We start from the raw sequence: 22463 nt of genomic DNA, 5'->3' as shown, positions 1-22463 counted from the left end.
CAAGAACCTCTTCTTGTACAGGTGTAAGACGGCGATTTTTGGAGATAGCACCGCGTTGTGGAGGAATACCACGGGCGCGACGCGTAACCGTCTTTCTGGGCACATCGTATAGTTTCTCAACGCCTCGGAAGGATGTAATTTGGCCGGTCTTGTAGGCTTGAACGCCTAGAATAACTCTGCCTTCTTGAAAGATGGCTTCTTGTTGTTGTGGTGCTGCCATTGGGGTGGTTGTTGGACGACGCGTCGCGTGTTGAGTTGGGTGGGCCACTAGCTTGTGCGGGCCACTAACTTGTGGATTACGTTATTCCCGACTAGTTTCCACAACCTTAGGGAGAACTCCGTCGCCGTCTGCCTTGAACCCATCGTCCTCCACCTTCCAGCATGGAGTCTTTGGACGGCACAGATTGGGACGTCCTCATAGTGGGGACGGGCTTGTCCCAGTCTCTTCTCGCAACGTACGTTTTGTCCACCAGTCTTGCACTTGCCTGCACTTTCTGACTGACGCAGTGTCTCATAAAGAGCATTGTCTCGCTCAGGGAAGAAAATTCTGCACATTGACAAGAACGACTACTATGGCGGCAGCGAGGCTGCCTTCAGTCTTCAAGAGGCTGAGGGCTGGTCCAGAAGTGTAGCAAAAGGTTTGTCTCTGATATAGAGATTTCGTCTATAACTAGCTAACCTCGACAGATGGTTCATCATCCACTACCTTCGCAAATGTATCCATCCATCAACCGGAAGGGTCTGAGACGGACTTGACCAAGCTGTTATCCTCTCGTGCATACAGCCTGTCGTTGTCGCCCCAACTGATCTACACCCGATCGCGTATTCTCCCAATCCTCGTGTCCTCCAAAGTCCATCGACAGCTTGAATTCCTTGCTGTTGGGGCTTGGTGGGTCTATACGCCTGGAAACAGCGCAGAAAAACTCTCTGGAAACTCCTCGCAGAGTCGATCGGGAACTGCTGTTGGCCACGGAGCATTGAACAAGGTGCCCAGTGGACGAGAGGACATATTCGCCGCTCAAGATTTAGACATGAAGGCCAAGCGGTCTCTCATAAAGTTCTTGAGATTTATCGGCGAGTATGAAGAGCAAGGTGAAGTGTGGGAAGCACACAGCCAGGCGCCATTCTCGACATTCCTCTCCGAGCAATTCAGGATTCCCGTTGCATTGCACGCATCGCTTCTGGCTCTGACCCTATCATCATTGGATGCTGACCACACAACCACAGAATTTGCTCTCCCTCGAATTGCGAGGCATCTTCGATCTATCGGAAGTCTTGGGCCTGGGTTCGGCTCTGTCATACCGAAATGGGGAGGCCTCTCTGAAGTCTGTCAGGTTGGATGTCGTGCTGGAGCCGTAGGAGGCGCAGTGTATGTGCTCGGCAATGGTCTTGCAGGACCTGTGATTGACGAACACCCATCTGATGGTGCGACTACCGAAACAGCAACATCTTCAGATCACCTTATGGTTGTACTCAAAGATGGCGAGTCCGTAAAGACACGTTGGATTGCAGGCTCCAGTGATGATCTGGAACCTCTCCAAACGTCTCAGCACCAACCAGCTGAAGGAACCCCACAACCGACCGAACCTCAAATATGTTCTAAATCTATCACGATCGTATCTTCCTCGATTGAGGCACTATTCCCTCCCATAGCTGAAGGAGCCCCCAAACCAGCCGGCGCCGTCGTGTTCTTCCCGTCTGGAAGTCTTGTTCCACCAGATGAGGAGGATGCAGCGCCAACACTCTCCTCTGTCTATGTGTTTGTACACTCAAGCGACACTGGGGAGTGTCCAGCCAACCAAAGTAAGTGTCTTCTTTCTTTCCTTACACTGCACGCTACTCGCCTATATGATGAATGATTTCTTGAATACTTATCTACATTGTCTGAACTTCCTTGACGATTATAATATCTCTGACAACCTGATCTGGGCTTTCCACACACAATCATGCAAATCGATATCTCTTGGAACATTACTGATTGTGTATGCAGGTATTCTGTATGCGAGTGTCGCGTTGGCCGGTGACAAGGCCGTCAATCTACTCGACAAAGCCGTCCAATCTTTACTGAGTAGTGTCAACGCGCAGCCACAGCCTGCAATCTTGTGGTCGCTCCGATACGAGCAGCGTTCTCAGCTTACGCAGCGTTCTCAGCTTACACAGCGCCAAGAGAATCTCGCTTCTACACGTACCGCATCGCTCGATCAGCAGATCCTCGTCTTTCCACCCACATCCCTCGATCTTGCCTTTGACGACTCCGTCCTTGACCAGGTGAAGGGAGTCTGGCGAACTATCGTAGGCGACGAGGGCGGAGACTTCATGGTGTTCGAGGATCGCGAAGGGGCGGGTGCTGATGATGAGGGGGGTGAGCTATGAGTTCCGGACTGTTTAGATACCATTACAAGTTTTAATACGAGAGGACGACTTCAACATACACACATTCAATGTGAAAAATGAGCCTGTGGACTGTGAATTTCCGCTGTCGAGCATAGGGTAGCCCTAGTGCTGTGAGAAAAAGTAGCTTCACGCTTTTCTACCACAGCTTGTGGTGCTTCAGTGTTTATGGGACCTGGAGCAATGGTTCGCACATCCAGTCCTGCGTATGCCCCATCTATTGGCGCATGCCTGGGATGGGCACGGTGAGATATCGGTTTGTCAAAACTGATAAGCCTATATACCATCTGAACAGGTTCAAAAAGCACTTCGAGCAGGGTTAGAACAGCGTTAGAAAATCTACATTGTCGCGGCCAACACTACGAACTTGCGCAGAAGATTCGAGAGGCAGCCTAGGGGACAGAGACAAGCCATTGTACGACACAAAGGCGTGCTTAGAGTGATATCCGGGCCTCCTTTTCCAGATTTGACTGGTACATATTCTCGACTTCCCTAAGATTGCGACTCCTTGCTAATCTGGTTTAAAAAGGATCCGCATGGTAAAAGGCGAGAGCCGTGAGGTGCTTTCTCCTCCCCAGATTTAGCAAACTTTATAACGGACTAATTAGCAAATAGGTAAGGCTATGCAATCATAACATCTCTTTTCTTGAGGCTAATGTGGAATGCTGCAGCTTATCGTGCGCGAGGAGTTCTGGCATTACGAGAACATCAGGTTTACTGACTCCAGGGGGGAACAACACTTAGGCTGAACGGGCGGCCTAAGCTATAAATAACTAAAAGGCTGGGATGACAGCCGGCGCCATGTTCATCATTCCAAGCGCAATGTCACCGATGGGACAAATATTTGTCGAAGAAGGAGGCCGCAAAACCAATTTCTCTTGCAGGACTGGCTTACCTAGTTCTGCTACTTATTCCATCACGTTAACAGTCCTCGCGACAAGTACCAAACACGCACTCGAAAGCATCCTCACGTCATCATCGCAGAGGCAATGTCACAATTTCGTCAACTCGCAATCCCATTAACCTATCCCTCCTTCGTCGATTAGACCTCCAGATGCAATTTCAGAACCGCCACTCAAGCATTAAAACCAAGAAAAGGGAGTCGTCGCCACACCACCATAAAAGCAGGAGCAAAGGCAAAACCCAGAATCAACAAACCAAGCACACAGCTACCGCCATATAGGTGCTATCACCAGCTATATTTGATGCACCATACCTCCCCCTCTCCGACTCCATCAAGCCGTACGCGTCAATCAGTCAGAATTCTGTCAATGCCGTGGCGGTGGTCTAGCAAGGCCAGATCGCTTAATCAGTCGCGTTGAGTAACAAGTTGCGGGTACGGGTTGGGACGAGCGATGAGACTTGCGCGGGGTAGTACGTGAGAACATCATGTCGAAGGTTCGAGATGTTTGGTAATCGCAGAACTGATGCTGGGTTAGTATTCGGAAGGTCTAATAGATGAAAGAGCGGTAGATAATTACGCACCTTTTGAATGTCATGTAGTCTCCTGCTCGCTCATCCGCCCTTTGGCTTCTACCCCGACGCTTTATTACCATCTTGTGAATCACGAGATGTAGACGCACCCCCCTCCTCCGCGTCGAGAGTCTGAGGACGACGTAGCTCCTGCACTACCGACTGAGGCGGATTGTTGAGGTCGCCAGATTTCTGTATGTCCTCGAGTTGTTCCGCGGTCAAAACGACTTGAGGCGCGAAAAGTTGCTGATAGGTACGATATGGGGAAGTCTCGCCCATGCCGGCGGATTGTGCTGCTGAGGATACTGAGATTCGCCTTCCCGTTGAATGATCGACATACTCCCTGCTGTAGTATAAGGGAAAAGACTTACGGGCGGCCATCACATCTGCAATTTCCTTAAACTGTTCACTGAACTCGGCGCCTTGTTCGATCAGGGGGTCGCTTGTAGTGGTTCCGTCGTTCTGTGAAGTGATAGTCGACAGGCTGAGATTGTTCTTCGTCTTTTTCTTCTTTTTCTTAGGCTTCTTCCCCTTTGGCAGTTGGTCTTCGTTTACAGCAGCAATGTCTTCATTCCTAACTTCGGATGTCGAATTAGCTTGTGTTAGCTTCTTGGAAGAGCCCACCTCGGAGGATTCGGCAGTTACGATAGTGAGGGCAGATGGCTTTTCTGAGACAACCAACTCGTCCAAAGTCTCATTCGCGTTGATATCCGGGAACACTGCCGACACATGTCCTTCCGTTACGTTCTCGGGAAGGCTCGCCTTATTGACTGCTGATCTGTGCTGATCCTCCTTTACACGAGGCATTACTGAATCATGACCAGTACTCTGGCGAACTGGCGATTGAGGCTCCGGAGTAACACTCTTCCCCGTTGATTGAGGCCTCCGAGCGACTAATCCCAGATTTAGATTGGGAATAGCAACTTTTGCAGCAATAGCTCGACGCTTCTTCTCCTTGACTTTCTCTGCTTCTGTCATCTCGTTGTCTTGGACTTGCAGGCTCGTGGACGCCGCGGGAAGCACGGGCTCATAGGACGGCACAGCGCCGTTTGCCTTCGCTACCTTCTGCTGGAAGGGTGAGCTACTCGCTGGTGGGATCGAAGGCTTTGTTGAGGATGGGATAGATTCATTACCAACTTTCGACGACTCCGGGACTGGAGTTTTCGTTGTGATTGTCTCCTGAGTTTTGTCATCTCTGTCCTCGACTGTATCTGCGCTAGAGGTGCCCTCAGTCGTACTCTGGTTCTGAGAGTTTGACCGCGTGTGCGCTTTTTCTTTGGTGGTCGTGGAGGATTTCGTATTGTTCTCGGGCACGACCTCGATCTCCTCAAGCGCGGGTTCCGAATTTGCAGTATCGCTGAGCTTCGAGGTCCCCACGTCCGTTACCTTAGGCTGCTGAGCTTCTTTACCTTTACCCTTCTTTTTGGCAGTCTTTTTCTTCGCGTTCTCCTTGCGTTTGTTAACCTTCGCGAAAGGATGTAGAGACTCAGTTCGAGCTGGTGGTTTCGAAGACGCAACTGATTTATCGGTCGCTTGGTGAGCCTCCACAGAGGGGCTTCGGCTCGTTGGGTGCTCTTCTGGTTTTGATGCGGTGGCCTCCGCATCGAGTCCATGGGTTGTTCGTGCTTCAGCGTTGACCAGCGTTGACGCTTGGTCGTCCGTCTGCTCCTGGCCGCGCTGTGCCTCAGATTCACCATCAGACTGAGACTCTTTAGCGGAAACAAAGCTACTGTCTTGCTTCTGCTCTTCGTCATCGGAGACTAAGTCATCCTTTGAGGCCCCGGCAGCGTTAGGGCTCACATGACCGTGAAATGCTTCCAAGGGGGTCTGGGGCGCAGTCCTGAAGTCATTCGGAGTTTGCGGTGAGTTACTATCGGGAGCAAGAAATTTGCTCTTGTTTGAAGCCTCTTCCTTTACACCAGAAAGACCCACCTCTTCGTTCTGATCAGTAAGAGTTTTTTCACCTGATGTAGGCTGTATGGTTTCTTCCTCGATATTCGGAGTCTCAACGAGCTGATCAACATCGCTAAATAGGACCGCGCAAGGTTCCGATCCCTGCTCTTTAGATGTAGTGACACTGGGAGGAGACAAAGGCAGGCTTGCTGGCGGCTGGATTGTGGTCTCGGGTGCTTGCTCCGCAGTTTCTTCGACGACATCGGGAGAAACTTGCGAATCTGTTGCTTTCTCCTTAGCGTCCTTCGCGCCACTACCATCGCTCTTGGTAACTGCCACGACCGTTGATGCATCACTACCGTTCGTGCTCTCGGTAGCATCGGTGATGTCGTCTGGAGTTGAACTAGAACGAGCGTCCCCGCTAGTCGCCTCCTCTTGGAGCTCCGTGTCTGAATTGTTCACAGGAATAGTAGTAGATGTCTGTGAAGGACTCTTGTGCTCTTCTAGAGAAGGCGTCTGGCTCAGAACTACGTTAGGGTCCTGAGCAACAACATCAGACTTCCCCTTCCCATCTTTGACAGGACTCGTTGACGGGGTGTCACTGGCTTGGCTAGTTGTGCGTCCAAGCTCTTGTTGCTTCAGCTTCTTCGGGGAAGTCTTGCTGGACTTCCTCCCTTTCTTCATCTCTGGGCTGCCCCTCCCGGCAAAATTATCCATGCTCGGCTGCCGATTCAAGTCACTTCTGGCATCCTGGGGAGAATATGTGGGAGGAGCAGATGATTGATCGCCATGCTTGCCAGCTTTCTTGGAGGTCGGCGTTGGATCTTGGGATGATTGACGTTGTGTTCGTTCGACCTTCGGAGAACTGAAGCCGTAAGGGCGTCCTTGGAAGGTTGGGTTAAAGCTGCTCGTGCCATAAGAGTTGCTTGTACGTCTGGAATCGTTGTATCGCGTGCCGAGGTCTGTGTAGAACTTTTGTGGCACCTTGATAGTCAGAGGCCGATTGTCGTAAGTTTTAGCATTCATCTTCAGGGCCTTTTCGGCATCTGTTTTGGTGTTGAAACTGTCGAAAAGGATTAGCACCACAGTAGAAATATCTCGATCTGTTGGAAAACTCACTTAACGTATGCGTAATCCGTGCCGTTCTTGTCTTTTCTCAAGTCCACTTTAACCACAGGAACTCCAACGTTTTCCTCAAACCATTTCGTCAATCCTGTTCCAACATCGGCGTGGAAGTAGAATCCGTGAACCCAAACCTGTTTGATGTGCAGTGCATCAGGAGCTATCCAGTCTTCGCCGCAAGGAGGGCTCGGTTGGCCTCCTCCATGTCCCTGGCCGTTGAACCCTTCGGCCGGATTGCTGCTAAATGAGGGTCGCGAATCAGAGTGACGGGATTTTGACGGTTGACTTGGAGGCAAGCGTTGCCCAGAGAATGTTTGAGCCTGCATCTGCGGTTGCTGGTTCTCGAACGGAGGGAACGGCTCCATGCCCTGGGGCCGCGATCCAGATGGATGCCTGCTTCCGTGGTTCGCTGGCCATTGGCCTGAATAGCCTTGTGACTCTTGGCTCCGAGGCACTCGAAAGGCTTGCTGAGTTTGATTTTGAAGGTTGCCTCCTGGATGATTTGCGCCGTAGGGGACAGGAGCCGGATAGTTGGTGTTCTGTTGGTATCCACCCTCTCCTGGGTATGGACCTTGGCCTCCACGGCCGTACGAGCCCGATGAGAACTTTCGACCCTTATTAGGATTTCCTGAAAAGCTATTCTTGCTCTTCCCTTTGCCGCGAGGCATCTGTGCGAAGCCGGGATTGGCGTCGCCATAAGGGTCATACAGCTGAGGCTGCTTCGCAGGAAGACCTTGAGCTACTGCAGCGCCCTGCTGATAGAAGGACTGATTCATGTTCATGGGAATGAAAGAGCTGGTGGGGAGTTGGACATTGGTGGCGTCTGCGATCTGATACACAATTTGTCCAGGGGGGCCAACCGGCATCGCATCATAGGGGATTCCAGGCATCATGTTCGGATTCATCATCATCTGCGGAGATGGATGGGCCTGTAATCCCATTGGTGCCCCTTGATAGAACTGTGCTGCACCGTAGAGCCCGTGCATTGAATACTGTGGCGAAATTGCCATGCTCGGATGGCTCTGTGATGGTGACGCTCTGAGCGGCTGTCCTTGCATCTTCACGGCCTCAATAGGGTGGGGGTATCGAGGCGATTGGGCAGCACTAGGGACACCACTAGACGTCTGACGGATACGATGATGAGAAATGGGACCATGTGGACCCATGTTTTCAGGGTGTCCGCTAGATAGCTGACGGGTATGCGCATTAGGAGGATGGGACAGTTGCACAGCGCCCCCTGGCGGCGCATTGAGAAACGCTGTGCGGAGAGTCGGGGTATGTGATAAGCTCGTCGTGCCGGGCTGTTGAGGTGCAGTCATAGGTTGCTGCATGGTTACCTCCGATCGCATCGATGCTGTTGTGTCGCTAGCCATGGGCTGTTCGGCTGAGAGTATGCGTCTGACATTATGATTCGCGGGTTGTTGACGCATCGGAGCTTGAGGAAGTTCCCTGCCCTTACCATGCTTTTCATAGGGAAGTTCTACGAGCTCTAAGTTAGTGAATGAACTACCCTCGGAATGCCTGCGTGAGGGCTTTGATGAGTAGGAACTTACGAGATGGGACGTTGTCAACACGTCCGAGCGGTGCGCCATCTGACTGGTGACCGGCGCTTAGTTGAGGGTCTTGCTGTGGAGGGCAGCTCGATGCTGGAGCTACAGCTGCGGGTATCTGTTTGGGGGTCTTGTCCGCCTCTTGCTCTTTCTTGAGTCTGGCTGCTGCCTGAGATTCAGCGACATTAATAAGAGCGCCCTTCATCTCGTTCAATGCATGCCAGAGGAACTCGCGGCCATAGGTGTGGATTTCCTCTTGCGAGAACAGCCCGCACTCGTCCACGATCTCGAGAGGGTTTGAGGGGTTGTCGTGCTGTATCTGCGCAACGTCCATAAGACGGTCACGATCATATAAGCTCCATTCGTGACAGAAGCTCTTAACTCGTGCCATGTTCTCGGCGGCCAGGTATCGGATCACCTCGTCAAGAAACTTGCCCTCTTCAACGTGGATGTCGTAGTCATCGAAGAGATCCTTGGTCTGACATCCCGGGTAGACATAGCGACAGGTGTCGGGGTACTTTTGCTTGCAGCGCAACGCGAAGTCCTGGACAGCAGCAGCTCTATTGCTGCGGACTATAACCGGTGGGAATGGCGGCTTGCCAATCGATCGGGGCGGACGCTTGCCCAGGTCCGTGGAGATGAGACAGGCGTGGTTCGTGGGGGGGTTGGCCAGCGGCCCCGCGTTGTACTCCATGATGGGCGACTGAAGCAGCGAGCGGTGCCGGAGACAAGCGTGGATAGGGGTGCGTCCAGCGAGCGGACGGGGCGAGATAGCGGGTTGACAAACGGAGAGCGTGCGCAGAGAGAATAGGGTGTAGGGTGGAGGGTGGAGGATGAGGAAAGGAGATGGGTGGTGAGGAAGCGGCGAGCGAAGTCGGTGTTTTGGTTTGCGAGTGAATCGAGAAGACGTCAGGCGAAGCTGGCCGAGCAAAAGCGCGCTCAACGCCCGCGAACCTCTGAACCTTCACGAGATGGAAAGAGTCACCGCTGCAGATCTACGAAAGGAGGCGCTGGGAGACGGATGGAGAATCAATCTGAAAGATGTACTCGCCGCGGCTAGTCCACTGCGGCACTTGTATACGATTAGAGGCGGCCGAATCCCGTGGCTATCAACTTCATTGGCTTTTTTCTACGGGCCTGTCACTCACGTACACAGACCTTTGCTTACGCCTTTATGGCTGGCTGCTGCTAAGTTTTGGATTAATTGTACCTACCGGCACGATTGATGTGACTTGTTTGTTGCACGGCGGCGGGCCGTTCCTCTTCCAAACACATGAGTTTTGCCATCGTTTGCACCATGCAGTCTTTTGAAAACACCTCAACGCTCAACTGCAATTCATGATTATTTTACAGGTGCCGCTTTGGTCAATACGGGCACAAGAGGCACCCTCTACTTCGGTATCGACTTCAAGAGAGCCAGAATCTCGGACTGGTTCTCACCGAAGACTACCCAGAGTTAGTCAAACTGCGGCAAACATAGAACGAAGAGCAATATTTACCTGCTTTGCCCTTGTTCCAATCCACCACCTGTTGTCATGTCAGTAAAGACGCCGAGCGTCAACCAGAAGCGCATAGCTCACCAACGGTCGTTGGAAGCTCTCTCCATCCTCCTTCAGCTTCCTCATCGCATCTGCTTCATCCTTCGCTCCCCTTATGACTCTTCCAGGGGCGCCAGCGCCAAGATACTCCAGTATGTTCCTCAGTTGGTCGCTGGTTGGGGGAGCCTCGGTCACGTCGAGCTCGAACTCATGGCGCTCGACTTTGCTCTGAGTCTGGTGGTTGCTTGCCTGATCTTCGGTTGCATGAGCTACGGATTGGGCATTGGCTTGTTTGAGGATCGTGAGGACGCGAGCTGATGCTGGCACTGACGGCTTGTGGAAGAGTGTCACGACGTCTTTCGCGCCGGTCTGAGCAGGGTATTAGCAAATTATCAGCCATTGGAAAGGGTCGTGTACCTCGCGGAAAAGATTCTTGAACATTTTGACGGCGTTAGTTGATGGATTGATGGATTATTTGTTGAGCGCAGAAGCAAAGCTGCTTCTTGAGGTGGTTCGACGTTGGATCTCCCAATGACGTTGCTGCACGCAGATCTATCCGGCCCTGGGCGGAAGCACGACCATGACTAGCCATATCAATCCAATTAAAGCATTTGTAAAGTTTTCACCGTGGTTTCTGTTCACTCATTTGCAACTAGATACCAAAGTCTCCGTTTCGATGTCATCAAGCCTGGGGTGCGTCAATTGGCTTTCAAAATTCTAAAATCGGTGTAAATGTTCTCATCTTGGAGATCAGGCAGCATTTTGATTGACCGACTGCATGCTGGCTGAAACACTCCTCACAATGATATGAAGCAAACAAGAGTGAAACACGATTATCGCATTGTATATAGTGCTGATATTTGATTCAATTGAAGTAATTATATATTACGCCTGCCGAAGGCAGGCACCGCTCCTCTTCCCACCAGTAAGTACAACCTTACCAGCCCATCCAATAAGAAGATGGAGAAGACTAACTACTATTCACAAGAATATCGCCCTTCAGTAATATTGAAGATTATTAACATGACATGTTGCTCCGCCTGAAATGCAAACCTCCATATGCTTGCTTTTGACGCTTGCCGTGATCATAGTGCCGTATCATGGACAGTCGTAAGGATCGTGTGGTGTTAACCAAAATAAGAACGAGGTGATTAGATGCATGCTAAGATCATGTTGATCATAGCAGAACGGCAACACCGAGGAGACCAGCAGCCATGGCACCGAGTTGTAGACTGGCGACGCGGCCGCACCAGTGAACTGAGATAGAGTAGCGGTTATAGAAACAGTGCCGTTGGTAGGCGCCTAGGGCTATCCATCAGAGATCTAAGACACAGGCGCGCCAACGGATGTAGCGACTATGGGTGTGGGCGTAGCAAGTGCAATGTAATCACTCTCCTTTCGTTCCATCTTCGGGAATGACTTGCGTAAAGTTCTTATTCAAGCGAAATGTAAAGATCGTATTATGCTGACTATGCTGATATCTTTTTTAGAGCGCGAAGACTTTTAACAACATGCTAAATGCGTAGCACATGTCATCCGTTTTCGTAGAGCCCCTGATGCGGAAGATTGTGTGCTCTTATCGAACGCCTATTGTGTGTATACTGTCCTGCCACCGCTTGGAGTCCCTTGATGCACTTACAAAGCTATGGAATTGATCATTTGGCTCAACTGGTAAATTCGCCAGGCCATCTCAGACAAGCTTAAGCTACTTCATCCTTCTTGATCCTTTTTATTCTGCCAAGTCAGATGTGTCGCGCTGACGGGTCGGCCTACATTGATCCATGCAGCGTTGAGAAAGACCTTCCGCGCCCTTACCCTTCCAGGTGGTCTTCGCCTGGTTCTCGTCTTTTCGGCTGCAGCGTCTGCACATCCACATACTCAGTCTCTCGTTCCATCGGCCAAGAGTGTTGGGAATGTCCAGCTCTCTCTTACACAAATCGCATGCGTCGGGTCGCTCGGGCTAAACCTTGAGTGCCATCTTGCGTCTACCTTTCTCTATGACGTGCTGGGAGTATTCGTCGCTGGCATCCTTAGGATGGTTGCATATGAACTTCTCTACGACTTAGTTGAAACGCGTAGTGCAACCCTCGCACAACCAAATCCCCCACAGTGACTACATGACGCAGTCTTTCTTGCACGTTTGAGGAGTGCCTTTTCTTTCAAGGACCAGCTCTCGTTCAACCCGCGGACACCGTCGTGAGCAGCGAAGTCTGGAACGCAAAGTTGATATACCTCTGTGGAGCTCGGCTGGGAACACGTGTCAGGATTCATCTGCTCGGGTGCCAGTGTGCTAAACCACAGCATCATTATGGATTCGAGCACGATGGAGTAAGCTGGGAGGGTTCCCACGGGAAAGCAGGAGATCGCCTTCATCTCACATACAGCACCTGGACTGCATATCTCTCAGAGATGCGGTGACGACCTGATCTTGTCTTGATTTTTGCCAGGCTTGTCTATGCAGCGATCGTATTCGTCCCAGCGTCCGGCCAATCCATCAGTACCAAACGAGCATCCCCGGTAAATGAACGACCTATCGGTCCCGAAGTTGACGGCGCTCACGTATGCTCCTGGTCCCATATATTTCACGTGTGGTTGTTGAGGGATTTCGAGGACGTCTCGAGCTCGTAGGATAGGCTTTGCGAGGATAGACTAAGTTTTCGGGGTCATGCCATTCAGCCATAGATCTAGGCATACTTCCACGTCGACACAGCACAAAAAGACGCGATTGTCCGGCACACACATAATGTGCGGTCTTCCACTTTTAGCAAGGGTTATGAGAGATTCCAACGAGGCTCGAAGGCGATCCCGAACGATAGCTTTAGCCGCGAGATGAGCAGCATAGTCGGGTTCAAGGTCGAAGTCCCCGAGCTGGAGGCGACGCCAGCGCTTGCCGTACACTCTTGATTCGCGAATCGCCGCCTTGTTCTTGTCATGACCGGAACTAGCATGAAGGCCGTCATCTTCGTCAGAGGAGGATCCAGACCCGAGGTCGAATATGGTTGACCCTTTCGATTCGGAAACCCTCGTGTCTTTCTTGTCATCACCGGATCTAGCACGAGGGTCGCCATCTTCGTCAGAGGAGGATTCGGACCCGAGGTCGAGTATGATAGACCCCTTTTCCGTTATGCTCACCACAACATTACGGGTCTTGTTTGTCGGGAGGGCTTTACGGGTGTCGGCTGTACGACTGTGAGATGCGCTAGTCGAGGAGACGCCGGTGGATAGAGTGAGTTTAGAGCGGAAAGGTGAGCCGACGGAGGAACCAGCAGGTCGTGAGTAACTTAGGGCATTCTGCACGGAGCTCCCTATTTCGGCACTACAAGATGATCAGCACTGATCAGTTGGATGTCTTCATGGTGTCCTACGTTTCAGAGAACAATCCCTTTAGAGTTCGCTGCTTTTTCTCTGGAAGAGACTTTGCTTCGATGACGTCTTGCTCAGCTGGCCTTTGCGTCTTCGTGGTTTCCGTCTTCTCAGTGGATTTTCTTTTCTTTCCAGGCTGTCGCGTAGCCTCTTCCTTCGAAAACATCGAGGGATGGGTGCTGTAAAACAGCGAATGGAGCTGCAGGTTTTAGGATAGCTTCGCCATGGGGAGATACGAGGATGAGTTGTCGTTATAAAAAGCAGTTGCGACCATGAGGAAAGTCGCATCTGAACATAGCAAGATCGGGCCTAGTCTTCTTTAGCACGTCCGAGTAAGAGAGTAAAAAGATAGCTTCATGAATCCGAAAAATCTCGTGGCCTGCAATATTTGGTGTGGTTGTTTGAGTTATGGGGACTACCCTGCCCAGCCAATTCAGGCTGGGTGGCGGTCCAGCACCGCCGAGCTCTTGCAGTTCACGATGCGAGCGTTTTATTGAGAGCATGAGTCCAAAAGATCTCGTAGTCTGCTGTTGATGTGGTTGTTTGAGTTATGGGGACTACCCTGCCCAGCCAATTCAGGCTGGGTGGCGGTCCAGCACCGCCGAGCTCTTGCAGTTCACGATGCGAGCGATTTGTTGGGGTGCCTGTAAAGATTTGATCAGTTATAACGGCAGGATAGAATGTAAGAGGTTATGGGCGTCGCTATTACACTCACTTGTGGTTGTTATTTTTGTTGTTGATTGCACCTCACTTAACGAAGTGGTGTTTCGATGGGTGCGCCAAGCCGGGGTGGATTAATGATACTCCGGTGCGCGGGGCCATAAATTTATGTCACCCTTCCAATAGCATATTCTGTATATCTGCTGTTATCAGAATTGTAAAGGGATAGTTTTGGGGAGAGCCGATAACATCTCCACACCGCCGTAGATGGTGTTACACTGCCACTTTATGCTGAGCGGAGCCTGCGAGATCGCCGAAGATGGAACGAAAGGAGCGTGATTACATTATGCTTGCTATAAGAACGTGTATAGTTTTTATCCACACGCAAATCACTCGACTTATTAATTACACCTGCCCGTGGCAGGCTTTCTGTGACAACTCTTTCGTAAATACAGTGATCCCATTCATCATTATGTCGTGCTTGCGCTCCTTACAAAACTCAACCCGTTGTCTCGATGAAATATTGCTCTAAAGCATGGCGATGACACCAACAATGCCAGCTCCGATTGCGCCAATACCGAAGGCTGGGCTTGCTGGAGCGGCGCCGGTGAACTGGGACGGCGCGGCGGTGAAAGTTACGGTGCCGTTGGCGGTTGCAATGGGTTGTCCGTCGCTTTTTTGCGAGACTGCAGCGCCAGTGATCACTGGGGCGCTTGTCGTGAGGACTTGAGGCTGGCCTGGTAGTTTGTTAGACATGGAGACTGTGACGTGTGTGGAGGGATCCACTACCATCTGAGATTTGAGAGACAGGTGCTCCAGTAGGGGCTTGAACTAAAAGCAAACATTGCAATTAGCAGGAATTCATGCGAATATCCAGGGGCAAGGATATCCTTTAACGCGAGACTGTATCTGAAGCACCATGCGACTCGGCGCCCGAATACGGCGTATGCGTTGGGGAATCTCGCAGGTGTACATACTCTGTCCATCTGTAATTTCTGAGACGGGAGTGCCCGTAGGAGCTTGCGGCTGACCTGATTGTTTGTTAGATATTGAAGCTGTAACATGTTTGGCATGTTATCTTACCGTCCGATATTTGTGAGACTGGGGCGCCAGTAGGGCCTTGGACTAAGATAACATTGCAGTCAGCAGACATCCATGTAAAGTCCGAAGCAAGCGCGTGTTCTTGTGGCGGACATAGACCTTTGCAACACGATTCGGCGCTTAAGAACGACCTGAATGGCGCTGGAAAATGGTGCGGGTTTATACGTACTCTGCCCATCTGTAGCTTGTGAAACTGGGACGCCTGTAGGAGCTTGGACTAAGAGAAAACATTGCAATTAGCAAATATTCACGTGAAAAGCCTGGAGCAAGAGGACTCCTTTTGGCGCACGTCGCCACTCGGCTCACGCACTAAGGATGGCGCGAGCCGCACTGAAGGATCTCGCCGATGTATACGTACTTTGTCCATCTGTCAAAACGGAAACAGGTGCGGCGCTGACGATCTGGGGTTGACCTGGAAGTTTATCAGAATTCGTAGCATCAAAAGTCCTTGGATTTCAATCTACCGTCTGAGAGTTGCGAGACCGGGGCTGGAAGAGCAGAGGAAATACCCGGTTGCCCTGGGAAATTGATTAGTATGCGCAGCAGCAATGTGTCGGGTTTCAATCTACCGTCGGAGAGTTGAGTAACGACGGGCGGCGAAGGAAGCAATGTGGATGCACCTGGCTGACCTTCGGATTTATTAGTATTCGCACCACAAAGTTACTCGAGACTCAATCTCATACCGTCTGTCAATTGTGTCACAGGCGCGGTAATAGCAGTTTTTCCAGCGGGCTGGCCGTCAGACGCCTGGGATGCAGCAGGAGCACCGCCCTCAGCAACGATGTAGATGGGGGTGCACTGAGCAGCCCATGATCGATCGTAGAGGTTGAAGAAACTGCCGCTGTCGCACTGGTAGAAGACGGCTGATCCACCGAGGGCAAGCGATCCGTTTCCACAGACCGAGAAGCCGCTCGTATAGATAGCACCAGTCTGAGGCGGTTCGTCGAACTGGATTCTGAAGAAAGTGTGTCAGGTCATGGTTCTAATAGCGCAAGACAAGGAGTTCTTACTGGTAGTTGGCCGCAACGTAACCAGTTCGGCCTGCCTGGTCATGTAGGACACCTCCAGCGAGAGACAACTTCAAGATGCCGGACTTTTGTCTCTGTGATACCATTAGCGCTGAGAACGGGACGTAAGGTGTGGTTTGATACATACTCGGACAAGATCCCGCTTCTTGGATGTGGTGGCATTAACGACGGTGATCTCGAAGGTGCCAGGGTAGGTGGGCGAGCAGCCTGCTGGAGCGGTTGCTGAAGGGGCAATTTCGGTAGTAACGCCTTGCGGCCTCGCGAAGGCGCCAGCCGCGAGGGCGAGGAGAGCGAATGTAGACCGCATTGTGGTGGATATGGCTCAAGTTTTGGTGTATATGCGCAGGTGAAGCTGCTGAGCGAAGGATAGAAGACCGATGAACGAGGTATCAGTCAACTAAAGCAAAAGAGAACAGTGACAGACTGGTGACTTTTGAATTGACAGAGATGCTGGAAGAGAAGGAAATAGGAATGCGGCGAGAGGCGAGTTATGTAGCACCTGACGGCCACCATGAGCCGCGGCGGGCTGGTGGTGCTAGCCACCAGCGATCGTGTTGCAGGCTGGGCATGTCGCAGACGCCGGCACTAATGTACGCGTCGCCTCCATCTTAGCAGCTAGTGAACCGCTCTTTACAGCCATCGATGATGCGAATGCGGTCGAACTGGCCTGAATACGAGTGGGCGATTGGTCGGAAAGGCTGGTGGTCAGAGTCCACCACCAGCCGAGCTATCCCACCCCTCAACAACAACCCCGGTTGCCAGATCGGCGCCAGTGGTTCCCCTCACTTCTGACCTGCCTCCCCGCCGCCGCCGGCCTCCGCCTGCCACCAGTGTCACTATTGACCCACAAAATAGCGCAGGGAAAGAGGCTCGTAGCTGTCCAGACGTCGCGCTGTAGGGCTATGGCGGCGTCCGCGTCTACCAGACCCCTCATCCGGAATGTACTCCATCATCAACACATGCAGGCTCGCTCCTAGTGGGCGGGAGCATGTCCTAAGCGCGGCTGGGCAACGCTGTGGATGGTTGCACAGAAACCCCTGTCGTCTCAGAATAATACTGGGGGGCTGCACATCTAACATCCCTTTGGGAAGTTGGTGCTCAGTATCCACCACCACGGAGACCCTTCGGCGGAGTCGTGATCGCAATTGGCATCTGAGCCACCTTCAGACGCTCGAGATTTTAAGATGATCTCAATTGGGCCTGCCTGACATCACCTGGGTTCGTCAATGTCGGTATTTCGAAAGGCCTGAAACGAGATTCGTCCACCAGATCCCTATTTCGCATGCCTGGGGTCTGCTGAAGTGTTTCAATGCCGTTTACTGGTGGCTGTTCGGTGGTACGATCTGAAGACTCTGCACGCGGCCGTCTGTACCCACATCAGTCCGCCCAGGCACCGTCGTGAGAGACCAACTTGCCGCCAGACCTTTGTAGAAAGTGTGAAGCCACCTTTGCCACTGGGTGCAGGTGGTGCACCAGCCGTCACACCTTCGTTCCAAAGCCAAATCGCACTCCCCGCCACCTGAAAGCTCCGCATCTTCAGCGCCGTTTCCCACGGGCAGATAGTTCGTCAACCGCTATCACAAGCCTCAGGACTGACCGTGCCTTTGTGGGTGCCGTTATCTGCCAGAGCCATCCAGAACCCCATGATGTAGCGACGGTGCTATTAATACTCAATGCGTTTACAAATCGCCGCTCTTTTGCAGCCAATGAATCCTCCGAGTAGGCCCGGTCTGGGACGCTACTGCGACATACGCAGTAACGCACTTGCAGATATAGCGAGAAGAACCTCGACTGCATCAGCTACTGTGGTAAGCGCGTAGTTCACAGAACTCTGATGGTGTGCTACCTGCATTAGCCTGCACACGGTACGGGATGATGGAAAAATCGGGTCGAAGGTTCGCCGGGGTATGATTGGGCCCAAAGGTGATAGGACGACAAGACGACCCGGAGAAGTTCCCGGAAGAAGCTGAAATGTAGAGGAGGTTGGAATGCTAGGGTAATAGTAAGTGATAGATATGAAGATATTGCCTGTGAGCTATCCGATGTCTGAGATGTGTGACGTCACCTACGCTGAGGCCTCCCTTAGTTTATATTGATGGCATGCATATCTAGCCTCTAAGGGGGCAAGCGACATGGCAGTGAGGCACGGGATAGCTACTGCTGCTGCGAGGTCATGTCTGCAGTGCCATTTTGTTCCTTACTCCGAGTGTTCCGTCCACCAGGACGTGAATCAGTCCACATGGAGGCATGGGTAAGGTCGGAACAATGTCTCCAATATCCCGAGCATAGTGGAGCAGTGTGGAGAGGTTGGCAGACTTTCGACCTGTCAGCAAACTCTTATCTGCGCTCATATCCACATGGCCTTCTCACAGTCCGATCCGAGCTCTTCTTCATACGCCTCAAAAACCTTGCCACGTTTAACCCCTTTTCGCAGTACAGAGGCAAACGAGGATTAGAGAGTGATGATACTTACATTGACTCTTTACATAGCATCCTTGCCGATCCTGTACGTTTCACAGACGTTCGGGCCGCGCTGTACATCGGCCGCATGCCCTCCGGCTTCTGTATGGTCGGTGGTGACGAGACTTAGGTAGGGAGGACGTCTCGGGCCGCGCTGACATCGCGCTAGTCACGATGAGACTAGCGTTACACGTGACTTAATACTCACCAAATCCCTTGATCTATAGACAACATAGATAACGGAAGCATGGACGCTTGTATATGGCTTACCACTGCGTAGGAGAGACCTTCTCTCCTCACTCATTCCACAATATAATCACTTTCTATTCAATTGAGTTACTCCCGACTTGTAGTCCTTCGGTGCATCTACAAGTTCTTGAAGTCGTCGGAGAAATTGTAAGAGCAGCAGGAGAGATGTAGAACTCGAAGCCAGTCATCATTCCAAAAGATACATTTAATACTGTCGCTGGCTCGATATAGTCGGGCTAGCGTCGCAATAGGCTCACATGCAAAGAAATGCGGAAGGTTTCAACGAAGTGTCGACGACCATTTAGATTACCCCTGTTGTCTTTGGGAGAGCGTGAGATCGGGATAGCGGTTTGAAGTGGACGTTATATTGAGAATTACCGAAAGACGGTCTCCGAAAGAGCAAGTCCCAGCGACTTGTAGTGCACCGAAGGACTGCAAGTCGGGAGTAACTCAATTGAATAGAAAGTGATTATATTGTGGAATGAGTGAGGAGAGAAGATCTCTCCTACGCAGTAGTAAGCCATATACAAGTGTCCATGCTTCCGTGTGGTAGTAGCAGCGGCTCTATATACGAATAGCATTTGCGAAGTTGAGTATCACGTTCGTGGAAAAGGCTTCACGGGAATGATGATGTTAAGAGAGCAATCTATCTTGTCTTGTACGAAGGAACTTACGATGTGCTGTTTCAGAGAAGTTAATGCCCTCTGCTTGACTGACAATCCGTACTACTCGATGATAGATTCAACATAGGAGTCAGAACGCCGTTCTTAGAAAGTGTACCAGGTCCGCTCCTCATAGCAACAACTACTCTATCCTCATATTGTCTATGAGATCGCGGACCTCATCGTTGACACTATAGGTGTCCAGAATCTTGAGCCGCTCCTCGAGTTGAGCAACAGGCTCAGACGTGAGCTTCTCTGTAGGTTCTATGGCAACTGTTTCGGTTCGTGGGATCACGATGCGGCGATCTTCAGAGATAGATGGCGGATGCGGCATATCGGTGAGACCAGTGATCTTTAGGTTGACTCGATCAAGGTTCATCCGCCCAAGCTGCCGCTCGAGCTCCTTAACCTCATAGGATATGTCGTATACAGGTATCATGTTCAGGTCAACTCGATTCAGCTCCATGTGGAGCTTCTCGGCGTCCGCGGCTCTCTTGAAGGGGTCCCAATCACGACTCCTTAGGCCGAAGACTACCCGTATGGGACCTTCCGCGATCACCTCGAGCTTGATATAGCCCTGTCTATACGTGATTGAGGCCGTGGCTTTGCCTTGATTTGATGTCGGGACTACCAGGGACGACAGAGATCGCATTCTGTCCTCTATCGCAGCAGGCTCGGTTAACTATTCTGCATCAATGAGAATAGTCAGGTGAACGGCGCCGTCGTGTTTGATGAACCGTTGGAGCTATACTCAACAAGACCCATGAAGACCAAGGGGTACGAGAGTTGTCATGGTTCGGAAACGTAAACGAAATGGGCATCCACGACTGCGTAGTCTTCACCACCGGTGGTGATCTTGACAGCAGTCATTGTGGAATCGATGCCTGGTGGCTGTAAATGGTGCTTGATATTTGGGAGCGACTCTTGCAGTAACAGTGGGGTGGTTAGTGTCTTTTGAACGATGTTAAGGTGTATATAGGGGCTTAATAATGTGAGTGTATCACAAGTGGAAGTTGGGTTAGTGAATGCGTAATATTCGTCGCTTGTTAATTCACTTATCTTACATTTCACTGCATACGTTAGCACTAAGTTGTGGAATCAAACTTGAGATTAGTTGTCATTTCGCTATGAATCTAGCTTGGTCGAATGGCCAGGGAAGAGACGTTCACGTACTGGCTAAGGCGGTAGCGCTGAGCTGTCAAGAGCTGTTCTAATTTACAAAGCATTTACTTCATGCTCATGCTACCGAAGAGGTCGTTGACATCGCTGTTGACTCCATGGAGATCCATCCCTCCAAGCTGTTCTCCCAGACGATCCACGGCATTAGCGTTCCCCTGTGCTGCATGATTTGTGTTCTGGGTGTTTGGGACTACATCAAAGTCGATGAAACCCACAGCCGTTATGCGAACCTCAACGCGGCCCCACGTGATTTTAGCAATCGCCTCTCCGTCTTCATATGCGGGGGATATTCGCAGGGAGTACATCTCTCCGCACATATCTTCCACTGGTGGATCAGAGTGGATGACAGCATTATTCGGGATGGTGAGATGGATGCAGTTATTCATGTCGAGAGTACCATCGTCATTGTACTCATCGAACCCCTCCACAGAAAGCGGGTAGAACTCGTCCCAGCTGCCAGAGCTGAGGGCGAATCCGGCGATCACAGGCCCGAAATACTTGATGCCTGAGGGAGTGGTGACAGAAAAGTTCGTAGTACGCATGGTATGTGGTAGTGGTTGTGTATGTTGCGATGCGGAGTAGATGCTGAAGGGTTGAGGGAGGATACGGAATAATATTTCTTTCCAGCTCAACTTTATGCGGCAGTCCTGCTGGCCTTGTGTGTGAAAGTTCACACATACACCATTCACAATGTGCTGGCAACATACGTGTATGTACTCACGATGACTGCATTGTATACTGTCATCACCGGTAGGATGAAAGCAGTGAATCGGAAAATGCGACTTGCAGTGGGTGACCTAAAAATCGCGGCGGTGCTAGTGCTGTTGAAGAGAATGTGTTAAAGCCTCTGATACGACTATGGACAGAGTTGCCTTGGGAATTGGTGGTCGCGATCCAGGCTCTATCCCCGGATTAGTCTATTTGAAACCGCTCGCCAACGTGCTATCGCAACACTTCCTTTAGTTGCCCATCGAACCTAAACCTGCGGCCTATGATGGTCGACAGTTTCGTATAGTAGAAAAGAGAGTGTGAACCGAAATATATCGTGAAGTGAGTTGGCTGTCAAGACCCGGTTTGGATTGTCAGACGGTAAGGGCGGAAGATCGATTATCTGACGAAGGACGGCATTCTTGTGTCTTCAGGCATATTCGCCTTACCTGGTGTTGTGTGATGAGCTTGAAGATGAAAGCGAATGTTGAGGCAGAGGTCATGAAGAGGGAGTCGAGAAGCAGAGCCTTCCGAGGTCTACGCTACATTTGAGGGCCCATGATATTCACAAGGCTTGCAATTTCATACGTATATTGATCGCCACACTGACGGCATTGTCGATGGTGCTAAAGGACCACTTCCTGGAAGGGGCTTGCCACTGAGGCTATATATGTAGTTCTGTTGTTTGAGGTAGATCGATTGTATAAAAATAAGGAAACATATCCACTGTTCATCTAAGAAGGCATAGACGCGAATGTGAGAGCAGCATACATGAACAGTAAGACCACTTACAATAGACAAGACTGAACCTGTGTTTGATTGGAAGATGCGAGACTTGACTGTCAAAACAGGCACAAGGCATTCAACACTTTCCCGGGTCCGACGATGATGTGACGCTTGATTGTTTAGACTCTGGAGGCCCAGGGTCCAGCATGATGCAAGCTGCGAGATCCGAGATTCAAGGGCAAGCCTCCACTGGGCAGTCGGAAGATAGGTGTATCGTCGTACAAGGGGGTAACCTGAGCGGGCTGCTCACCCTCCCTGTCAGTTCCAGGGGGGCATTATAGTAATATCCTAGGAAAATTA

General features: G+C 51.2%; 6 protein-coding genes across 6 annotated transcripts; 1 reads left to right on the top strand and 5 right to left on the bottom strand.

Moving 5' to 3' along the window:
• Positions 1-381: 381 nt before the first annotated feature.
• BDZ99DRAFT_387661 (uncharacterized protein) lies at positions 382-2373 on the top strand (the record flags this gene model as incomplete). The annotated part of the gene is made up of 5 exons (XM_033715529.1): positions 382-455; positions 520-638; positions 688-1518; positions 1567-1803; positions 1991-2373. 5 exons carry the CDS (start codon positions 382-384, stop codon positions 2371-2373), a joined length of 1644 nt encoding a protein of 547 aa, XP_033577002.1.
• Positions 2374-9445: 7072 nt separating this feature from the next.
• BDZ99DRAFT_462649 (DUF1687-domain-containing protein) lies at positions 9446-10475 on the bottom strand. Its single transcript, XM_033719900.1, has 4 exons — positions 10385-10475; positions 10010-10336; positions 9929-9956; positions 9446-9875 (listed from the first exon to the last, which is right to left on the bottom strand). Exons 1-4 carry the CDS (start codon positions 10406-10408, stop codon positions 9820-9822), a joined length of 435 nt encoding a protein of 144 aa, XP_033577001.1. The 5' UTR covers positions 10409-10475; the 3' UTR covers positions 9446-9819.
• Positions 10476-12478: 2003 nt separating this feature from the next.
• Positions 12479-13679, bottom strand: BDZ99DRAFT_302413 (uncharacterized protein). The gene is made up of 2 exons (XM_033714202.1): positions 13333-13679; positions 12479-13283 (listed from the first exon to the last, which is right to left on the bottom strand). Exons 1-2 carry the CDS (start codon positions 13494-13496, stop codon positions 12617-12619), a joined length of 831 nt encoding a protein of 276 aa, XP_033577000.1. The 5' UTR covers positions 13497-13679; the 3' UTR covers positions 12479-12616.
• Positions 13680-14638: 959 nt separating this feature from the next.
• Positions 14639-16598, bottom strand: BDZ99DRAFT_462647 (uncharacterized protein). Its single transcript, XM_033719899.1, has 10 exons — positions 16247-16598; positions 16102-16193; positions 15775-16046; positions 15661-15720; positions 15556-15609; positions 15450-15503; positions 15261-15308; positions 15074-15115; positions 14780-15021; positions 14639-14727 (listed from the first exon to the last, which is right to left on the bottom strand). The coding sequence occupies exons 1-9, from the start codon at positions 16424-16426 to the stop codon at positions 14852-14854; spliced, it is 972 nt and encodes a 323-aa protein (XP_033576999.1). The 5' UTR covers positions 16427-16598; the 3' UTR covers positions 14639-14727; positions 14780-14851.
• A 3034-nt stretch (positions 16599-19632) lies between these two features.
• BDZ99DRAFT_520126 (uncharacterized protein) lies at positions 19633-20142 on the bottom strand (the record flags this gene model as incomplete). Its single annotated transcript, XM_033725494.1, has 1 exon — positions 19633-20142. One exon carries the CDS (start codon positions 20140-20142, stop codon positions 19633-19635), a length of 510 nt encoding a protein of 169 aa, XP_033576998.1.
• A 461-nt stretch (positions 20143-20603) lies between these two features.
• Positions 20604-21666, bottom strand: BDZ99DRAFT_462646 (uncharacterized protein). The gene is made up of 2 exons (XM_033719898.1): positions 21628-21666; positions 20604-21570 (listed from the first exon to the last, which is right to left on the bottom strand). Exon 2 carries the CDS (start codon positions 21209-21211, stop codon positions 20717-20719), a length of 495 nt encoding a protein of 164 aa, XP_033576997.1. The 5' UTR covers positions 21212-21570; positions 21628-21666; the 3' UTR covers positions 20604-20716.
• Between the last annotated feature and the right edge of the window lie 797 nt (positions 21667-22463).

Source organism: Mytilinidion resinicola (genome assembly GCF_010093595.1).
Source record: "Mytilinidion resinicola strain CBS 304.34 unplaced genomic scaffold BDZ99scaffold_9, whole genome shotgun sequence".
In the NCBI taxonomy this organism is placed as follows: Eukaryota; Fungi; Ascomycota; class Dothideomycetes; order Mytilinidiales; family Mytilinidiaceae; genus Mytilinidion; species Mytilinidion resinicola.
Note: the sequence above shows the minus strand (reverse complement) of the source record. Positions and strands in the feature narration are given on the sequence as shown.

Bases quoted from the DNA above. Each gene is read 5' to 3' on its own strand.
- BDZ99DRAFT_462649 (XM_033719900.1), bottom strand. From the start codon at position 10,408: ATGTTCAAGAATCTTTTCCGCGAG. The intron at 9,957-10,009 runs GTGAGCTATGCG...ACATGACAACAG, and splicing joins AGAGCTTCCAACGACCGTTG to GTGGTGGATTGGAACAAGGG. The intron at 9,876-9,928 runs GTAAATATTGCT...AACTCTGGGTAG, and splicing joins TTGGAACAAGGGCAAAGCAG to TCTTCGGTGAGAACCAGTCC.
- BDZ99DRAFT_302413 (XM_033714202.1), bottom strand. From the start codon at position 13,496: ATGTTTTCGAAGGAAGAGGCTACGCGACAGCCTGGAAAGAAAAGAAAA. The intron at 13,284-13,332 runs GTAGGACACCAT...ATCATCTTGTAG, and splicing joins AAGGGATTGTTCTCTGAAAC to TGCCGAAATAGGGAGCTCCG.
- BDZ99DRAFT_462647 (XM_033719899.1), bottom strand. From the start codon at position 16,426: ATGCGGTCTACATTCGCTCTCCTCGCCCTCGCGGCTGGCGCCTTCGCG. The intron at 15,610-15,660 runs GTAGATTGAAAC...TCAATTTCCCAG, and splicing joins CGTTACTCAACTCTCCGACG to GGCAACCGGGTATTTCCTCT. The intron at 15,309-15,449 runs GTACGTATACAT...GTTTTCTCTTAG, and splicing joins CGTTTTGACAGATGGACAAA to TCCAAGCTCCTACAGGCGTC.
- BDZ99DRAFT_462646 (XM_033719898.1), bottom strand. From the start codon at position 21,211: ATGCGTACTACGAACTTTTCTGTCACCACTCCCTCAGGCATCAAGTAT.